A 9,385-nucleotide genomic window follows, 5' to 3' on the forward strand; every position below is an offset into this window, starting at 1 on the left:
GAGTGATCCCACAAATAAGAGGAAACAAGAAATTATCAAAACAAGGGAGCAAATAAATCAAATAGAAATCAAAAAGACTATACACAAAATCAACGAATCAAAAAGCTGGTTTCCAGAGAAGATAAATAAAATAGACACCCCACTTGCTCGATTGACAAAGAGAAAGCAAGAGAAAGCGAGGATTAGCAGCATCAAAGATGAAAAAGGCAACATAACAACAGACACTGCAACCATTAAGAAAATAATTAGAAATTATTACAAAGAACTGTACTCCAACAAATCAGATAACCATTTGGAAATGGAAAGGTTCCTAGTCGCCCACCACTTACCAAAACTCACCTCAGAAGCAACAAAAGACCTGAATAAACCCATAACTGAAGCAGAGAGTGAATCAGTGATTAAAGATCTCCCAACAAAGGAAAGCCCAGGCCCAGATGGCCTTACTGCAGAATTCCACAAAACATTCCAAACAGAGCTAACCCCAATCCTCTACAAACTCTTCAAAATAATACAAAAGGAAGCAACCCTTCCAAACTCATTCTACGAAGCCAATATCACCTTAATCCCAAAACCAGATAGAGAATTAACAGAGCAAGAGAACTACAGACCAATCTCCCTGATGAACATTGACGCTAAGATCCTCAGTAAAATCGTAGCCAATAGAATTCAAAAAAATTCAGACAGATCATTCATCCAGACCAAGTAAGATTCATCCAGGGAATGCAGGGATGGTTCAACATATGGAAATCCATAAACGTGATACACCACATCCAAACATTGCAGAACAAAAACCATATAATAGTATCAATAAATGCAGAAAAAGCCTTCGACAAAATCCAACATCACTTTATGTTAAAAACCCTAACCAGGGTAGGCATAGATGGAACAATCCACAACATAATCAAAGCAATATACAAAAAACCCAATGCTAGCATCATGCTGAATGGAGAAAAACTGGATCCCTTTCCCACTGAGATCTGGAACAAGACAAGGATGCCTGCTATCTCTGCTGCTATTCAACATAGTCCTAGAGGTGCTTGCAGAGGCCATAAGACAAAGAAATCAAATGAATCTAAATAGGAAATGAAGAAGTCAAGCTTTCACTATATGCAGATGACATGATCATGTACATAGAAGAATCAAGAGACTCAATACAGAAACTGCTAGAACTTATATGAGAGTTTGGCAGAGTGGCAGGGTACAAAATTAATGAACAAAAATCAACAGCCATAGAGTACGCAAACAACCCCAAGATGGAAGACCTAACCAGCAAGATACCATTCAAAATAACAGAGGGAATTATGAAGTATCTGGGAATAAATTTAACCAAAAGCGTGGGAGACCTATTTGAAGAAAATTACAAAACACTTAAAAAACAAATTGAACAAGACCTCAAAAAATGGAATAACATCCCATGTTCCTGGATAGGTAAAATCAATATCATCAAAATGTCTATACTACCAAAAGCAACATATACTTTCAATGCAATCCCAATCAAATTACCCAAAGCATTCTCCATTGAACTGGAAAAAAATGATACAATGGTTCATCTGGAAACACAAAAAAAGATGAATAACTAGAACCATTCTGAAGAATAGGAACTTGCCAGGGGGAATCACAGTTCCAGACCTCTGGGCATACTATAGGGCAATGCTTATCAAAACAGCCTGGTACTAGCACAAAGTTAGAGAAGAGGATCAGTGGAACAGAATAAAAACAACAGAAGGAAACCCATGCAGATACAACCAATTAATCTTTGACAAAAAGACAGACAACAATCCAAGCAAATGGGAAGGTCTCTTCAACAAATGCTGTTGGGGCAACTGGATGATACCCTGTAGAAACAAGAAGATAGACCCATACCTCTCACCATACACTAAGATCAAATCTAAATGGATAAAAGACCTAAACCTACATCCAGAAACCTTCAAACTTTTGGAAGAAAATGTAGGAAACACACTACAAGATCTAGATGTAGGCCCTGAATTCCTAAAAAGGACTCCAAAAGCAATAGCAATCAAGACCAAAATAAACAAATGGGACTTCATCAAACTAAGAAGCTTCTGAACAGCAAAGGAAACAATCAACAAAGCAAAAAAGCAACCCACGGAATGGGAGATCTTTGCACACTACATAGGTGATAGGGGGCTAATCTCCAGGATATACAAAGATCTCCAGAACAACCAAAACACCAAAACCAACAAACCACTCAAGAAATGGGCACGGGAACTGGGCAGACGTTTCACAAAAGAACAAACCCAAATGGCAAGCAAACATATGAAAAAATGGTCCACTTCCTTGGCAATAAGGGAAATCCAAGTGAAGACATTGATGAGGTACCATCTAACACCAGCAAGGATGGCACACATACATAAAACTGCCAACAACACTTGCTGGCGAGGATGTGGGGAAAAGGGAGCCCTACTCCACTGCTGGTGGGACTACAAACTTGTACAGCCTCTATGGAAATCAATATGGAGGATTCCTAAAAAAACTGAAAATCAGCATACCATATGACCCAGCAATAGCACTCCTAGGAATATATCCAAAACACCTGTTTCATGACAAACCAACATGCACCCCTATGTCCATAGCAGCACAATCAATAATCACAAAGACTTGGAAGCAACTGAAATGCCCATCAACAGAAGACTGGATAAGAAAGCTATGGTTTATCTACTCCATGGAATACTACTCAGCTATTCCAAAAAAATGAAATGCACTTTTTTGTGGCCAAATGGGCCCAACTGGAATCCATTATGCTAAGAAAACTGAGTCAATCCCAAAAGGTTAAATACCACATGTTTGCCTTATTTTGAGACGAAAAGATATCAATCTGGAAAATAGTGCCTGTATATTGTAATATTATTGCAATCTCTGACAGCCTGTCAACAAAATCATGCTTCAACACTATAAGCAGCTAAATACTAAAATGAAAATAGACATGAGACAGCTGCATAGTAATCTATAGCCATTTTGAGGTGTATAGAACCCAGTTGGATATAAACCAAAATTGAAATGTTTATGAAGAATCTGCATTTTCCTATTAACATATTGGTTAATCAATACCATGTCAATCAATGCCATAATGCTGTAAATTGTTGTTAATGTTATGTTGGGGCTTTTAATTGATTGAGATGATACTTTGCCAGCTTTACCTTCAGACCAGAGATGGTCTCACCAAGAAATCGCTGAACTCACTAGGATAATAAGATGCTGGACACTGTACTTGGTAAACACTTCCAATGAAAGAACCTCAACTGAATTTGAACTGTGGTAACCCAGCAAGGTGGAGAAATCCACCATGGGGAGAGGGCTCAGGGAGGGGTGGGGGGAATCCCAGTGCCTTTAACATTGTGTCACATAATGCAATAAAATTAATTTTTAAAAAATCTACAAATTAATAAAATGAAAATTTTAAATCTAAAAAAAAAAAAAAGATTCAGGCATGTGTGGCGACCAAGACCTGGTGGTTTGGAGGGAAGTATCCAGAAGATAATTTGTTTTAGACAGATTCAACAGCTCCATTACAGAATACAGAGTTTGGCTATTAGCATAGAGTATCACTGATCACCACACACTGGCACACACTAAATCTATGTATGGGGACCTCTTTGGCAGTGTTAGGTATGATTACCCGACTGGGTGGTGGAATTGTGGAGTGGTCACATTTGGCAGGATCAAGACACTATCCAACATGCAAGAAAACTTGGTCTGGGGATAGACTCTATGGGGTTGTGTGGGCCCAACCGTCTGGAATACAAGTCCCGCTGGTTAGCTCGCAAGCTGGGATTGCAATTTTCTAAGCTAGGTGTGACCATGCCACCTGCCATCTCTCACGGGTAAAGGAACCCACAATAGTCAGGGTAGGTCAAGGCAGCAGCACCTGAATGTGCATCCTTAAACAGGATGTGGGGTGGTCTGGACTGCCACGGGAAGGGGGCAGAATGGGAAGGGCTGAACAAACCTTAACTCACAAGAAACAACAGAAATCAGATTGTAGCACAGGTCATGCCAAGTAGGCCTTTGCACCTACTGATCTGCGTGAGGGAGGGACACTAAGCCACAGCATCCAAGGGGCCAGGACAAGTGAGGGGCTTTGCCAAGCTGAGGCAGAACAACCACTGGCCTGCATGTGATCTAAGGCTGGGAATAGGCCCAGTTGGGGAACTAAGGGGACACCCTAGCTGGGTTGAGTTTCCCACCAAGGAGCGCATGGGCTGGAATTGGGGCTGCCTTCTGATCAGGATATGGTTGCAATCTCACTTGGCACAAGTGTGGACTGGGACAGGAAGCACCAAGCCAGGCCAGGCTCCAACACCATCTGGTGCTCTGGAGGACCGGGGAGAGATGTGTGACAGACTAGGCTAGGTCTCATCCCTTACTGAACCATGTGTGAGCTGTTGGGTTGAAGGCCAGTAAGGAAAAGCCACTGTTCCTGCTAGGACAGGAGGTGAACTAAGTAGGGCTGGCTCATGGACCCACTGGTATGCGCAAAAACTGACATTGGGAGAGGTTCTGATGGAGGAGCCTGGACAACTTCTCTGACAGGACAGTCCCTGCAGGTAAGCGCAAGAACCACAATAGGGAACAGCCCAGAACAGGCAATGGAAATTATCCCACTGGCATACACATGGCATTGGTTGGGGGCAGACCAGGCTGAACCTGTTCACATCACCCACTGGTGAATCTGAGCACCAGAACAGAGTGTGGGTCGAGCCAGGTTCGATTGCAACACATACCAGTACACAATAAGGAATACTAAGGTGAGATAAGCCGTACCAGATGTGGTTGCAGCACCCAAACAGCACAGGTGAAAATCAGGCGGAGGAAGCAAAGTTGGCAGAGAAATGTAGGCTCCCCTGCAGGACAACTATTTCCATTGGAAAGCGTGAGTTGGGATGGGGGCCTTTCAGACTAGGCAGGGCTATAACATCTGTGGGCCTCGTGTGAGCTAGACTAGGGAAGGGTCACGGTGGGCTGACTGTTCTGACTGGTGCAAGCAAAAATTAAGAGTGAGTGAGGGTTGGTTGGACTTTGCCACAGATTCAGATGGCAGAGGCTGGCACTGGGAGCTAATTCTGTCAAGTCAAATGCCAGAACAATCTGGAGAGTGCATAATCTGGGAATGGGTGTGGCCTAGAAGGGAAATAGTGGGTACCTCCCTCAGGGTTACACTCTCACTGGACAGCACGAAAACCAGGACAGGGGCAGGGGTGGCTAGACAGAAAGGCACCTGCCAGTAGGTGTATGGGCTGGATAGCAGGTTGGTTGGGTTGAACTAGGCTCCAATGCCTATTGACATATATAAGAGCTGAATGGGATGTGCAACAGACTGGACTAGCCTAGTACATACTGGCAAGTATGGTAACCAGGGTAGGGGGCATAACTGGTGGGGGTTTGGGGAATCATCCCAACTAGGCTGCAGCTCCCACTGGTTTGTGTGAGGCCCAAGTATGGAGTGGGGAGGATTGAGCTGGAATACAACACCCATTGATTAAAGTGGAAGACAGGGCTGGAAACAGAACTGACCCAGAAATTGCAACAACCAGCATGTTCATAAGCTGACTGGGGCAACGGGATGTGCCAGACCCTGTACTGGCAAACTCACACAAGAATCAGATTTGGGATCATCTCAGATGAAGTTACTTTGGAGATCCCTCCAACTGAACTGCTGATCTTGGAACCCCAACCATGAAGAGACTGTCAGCCGGTGGACTCTGAATAGGTTTCATTGCAATTGGAACTGTGAGATTGGCAGCAATTCAGGACTGAGGAACTATCAAAACTGCTTGAGCAGGACCCTCGGAGCATGTGTCCTATTGGGGATCAGGGATGGGTGGGAGGTTGGGTGGGGCTTTTCCCTTTGCTACTCCCCTAACCCCAGATACAGGGGAAAATGATAACATTAGTGTGGAAACAATGGTATTACCCACTTTTACCCTGTAACCCTTGACCCTTTGTACCCTAATCAACTAAGATTATTAAAATAAATTTTTAAAAATTGAATTTCCCAAATAAACCAGAACTGCTTAGATGGAACCCCTGTTCGTCTGTGTGTCTCTCACACACCAGGAGACTGAATGGTGGGCAGTAGGCTAACCCCCTCCAGCGATGGGGTACTAGAGGAATCTGTGGGGGAGATCCCACAATCAAGTGACCATTCCCCATCCCCAGTACTGGGTGGCTGGCAGGCTGATTATGGCTCTTGCCCTTATCACTCTCTTTCCCCCAGAGACAGGAAGAATAGAAAATTTGGAAATAATGATCATATTCACTTTTCCCTAACTCTTGGTCCTTTCCACCTTGATCAACAATGTAAATATCATCTAAAATTTAAATAAATAAATAAATAAAATTTTAAAAGGTAGATGAACCTCAAGCAAGAAAGGGGGGCAGACTAAAATGTCAATGAATTCTCCTTATAGGTTCAATTATTTCCACTTGTCCTAGTATAGAACTAAGAAAAACAAAGTATTTTATAAATTTCTAATACTCATTATAAACTATTAAATTTGTATTGAAAATATATCTGAAGACTTAAACTAGGCAAGTTCTGATAATTTGCTTATGCTTTGATAAATATAATACCCAATACTAAAATAAGACTTAGTTTGATGAAAACATCTAAAATAAAAGACTAGGGCTTAATGTGTTAACTCAGTATCTAAATCTTCAACTTGAAAGTGCTGGGATTCAACTACCAGCCACTCTACTGCCCTAGCTCTCTGCTAGTGGCCTGGAAAAACTGCAGGAATAGCCCAAAGTCTTGGGACTCTGTACACACATGGAAGACCCAGAAGAGGCTTCCGGTTCCTGGCTTCATATCAGCTCAGCTCCAGCTGTTGCAATTACTTGGGGAATGAACCAGCAGATAGAAGATTTTTCCATCTCTCATTCTCTCTGTAATTTTTCCAATTAAAAAATTAAAATAAAATCATTCTTTAATAAGATTAGGGACCACTTAGAACAGCAGGGCTTTAAGTAATTAATTACTTTATGAGATAATTATTAGTAGTAACTGATTTATTATTAAAGGCCATTTATTATAAAACTAATAATGTACTGAAGGCTCTTTCCATCATGGTGGGCCTGTGAAGGCCTGCTGGGAACAGGACTTTGAAAAGGCAAATAGGGGCACAGCATGATAGCCTAGTGGCTAAAATCCTTGCCCTGCTACACCAGGATCCAATATGGGCACCAGTTCATATGCTAGGTGCTCCACTTCCCATCCAGCTCCCTACTTGTGGCCTGAAAAAGCAGAGAAGGATGGCCCAAGGCCTTAGGACTCTGCACCAGTGTGGGAGACCCAGAAGAAGCTCTTGGCTCCTGGCTTTGGATCAGCTCAGCTCCAACTGTTACAGCTACTTGGAGAGTGAACCTATTGACAGAAGATGTTTTTGTCTCTCTTTGTAAAATCAGATATTCCAAAACATGAATAAATTAAATAAATAAATAAATCTTGAAAGAGAAACAGAGAGAGAAAAAGAAAGAAAAAGAGAGAAGGATAGGGAGGGATTATCGGAAGGAAGGGAGGGAAGAAGGAAGGAAGAAAAGGCAAATATGTCTAGAAGAAAATGGCCAAGGCCACTTCTGCTGGCTATATACAAGATCTCAGGAGCCAAAGGGAGTACACAATCCTTCTTAAAATTGAATATGTTTTTGCTCAAGATGAAAGCAATTTCTACTTGGGCAAGAGATGTATTTACATGTACAAAGCAAAGGACAACATCATGACTAACAAAACCAGAGTGATCTGAGGAAAGAAACTCATGCCTATGGAAACAGTGGCAAGATTATTCAAATCCACGTCCATCTTCCTGCTAGGCACACTGGACACAGAATCTGTGTGATGCAGCATCCCTCAAGGATTTAAACCACTGAAAGGCAAATAAATTAAAATGGCCTGAGAAAAGCAGGGGAAGATTGCCTAAGTATCTGCCCCATGCCACCCTGTGGGACACCCTGAGTAAGCTCCTAGTTTTGGCCTACACCAGGCCTTGGCTATTGTGATTATCTGAAGAGTAAACCAGTGGATGGAATATCTCTCTAAATCCCTATCTTAATCTCAAATTAACTTAAGAGTTACAAGTAGAAAAACTTTACACTAGATAAAAAGGAATTTATATTTACAAATTCTAAACCTTAATCAAAAACTAATAAACAAAACTTATTATGTGTTTATTTTACCAGAATGAAGTGTGGTTTTTATCTTTGTATTTTTATTTGTATGGCAGAATTAGTGAGAGAAAAAGAGAGATCTTCCATCTGTTGGTTCACTCACCAAGAGGCTGCAACAGTCACAATTAAGTACATCCAAAGCCAGGAGCCAGGAGCTTCTTAAGGTCTTCCACATGAGTCCAAGGGCACATAGACTTGGGTTATCCTCTGCTGCTTTTCCAGATCATTCATAGGGAGCTGGGTCAGAAGTGGAGCAGCCAGAATTCGAACTAGTAGCCGTATAGGATGAGGACATCACAGACAGAGGATTAACCTACTATGCCATGTTGCCAGCCCTTAAGTTTTTTTTAAAGCTAATAAGAATGTTTCCCTTATAAGTCTGAATAAATATTCATAATTAACTTATCGTCAATGTATATTGCTTCTCTTGTTTACATACAAAACTACTTGAAAATAGACACAAAATTGTATTTTCCTAATTAATGAGATTTTATGATATATAACTGAAACCTACATGTATGAAAATACTCATTAAATTCTCTCATTACTAAATTAGTGAATATATCCATGGAAAACACATTACAGAAAACTCTATTCCATATCATGATTTTATAAGTCCTAAATTAATGAATATATCCATGCAAATCACATTACAGAAAACTCTATTCCCCATTTCAGTGCCAGTTCAAGTCCAGGCTGATCCATTTCCCATCCAGCTCGCTGCTTATGACCAAAGTAAGCAGCAGAGAATAGCCCAAAGCCTTGGAACCCTGTACCTGCATGGGAGACCCAGAAGTTCCTGGTTTCAGATTGGCTCAGCTCCAGCCATTGCAGCCATTTGGAGAGTGAACCAGTACATGGAAGATCTTTTTCTCTGTCTCTCCTCTCTATAAAATCTGCCTTTCCAATAAAAATCAAATAACCTTTAAAATGAGATTTATTATATTTTTATTGGGAAGGTAAATTTATAGAGAGAAGAAGAAAGATCTTCTATCTGCTGGTCCACTGCCCCCAAGTGGTCCAAACAGCCAGAGCTGAGCTGCAGCTTGGTCCAACGCAGCCTCCTCTGAACGCCAGGTTCCATGTCAGTGAGTTCCAGGGTCATGCCTTGCTCCCCAGCCCTCACATAAACCAGCATGTATTGCAGTCTCACAGGGATAAACTCACAAATCCCCCACACAATCTGCCCCTAAACCCACTAAAC

The 9,385-nt window shown here is 41.7% G+C and overlaps 1 protein-coding gene across 1 annotated transcript; it reads left to right on the forward strand.

Moving 5' to 3' along the window:
• The first annotated feature begins 7,577 nt into the window (after positions 1 to 7,577).
• On the forward strand, positions 7,578 to 7,876 carry LOC121158950 (60S ribosomal protein L35a-like). Its single transcript, XM_040983944.1, is given in 2 exon segments — positions 7,578 to 7,764; positions 7,767 to 7,876. Coding segments are annotated over 2 exon segments (297 nt in total).
• Positions 7,877 to 9,385: the final 1,509 nt, after the last annotated feature.

The sequence above is a fragment of the Ochotona curzoniae genome, unplaced genomic scaffold, assembly GCF_017591425.1.
Source record: "Ochotona curzoniae isolate NIBS_2020 unplaced genomic scaffold, NIBS_Ocur_1.0 contig_4017, whole genome shotgun sequence".
Taxonomy (NCBI): Eukaryota; Metazoa; Chordata; class Mammalia; order Lagomorpha; family Ochotonidae; genus Ochotona; species Ochotona curzoniae.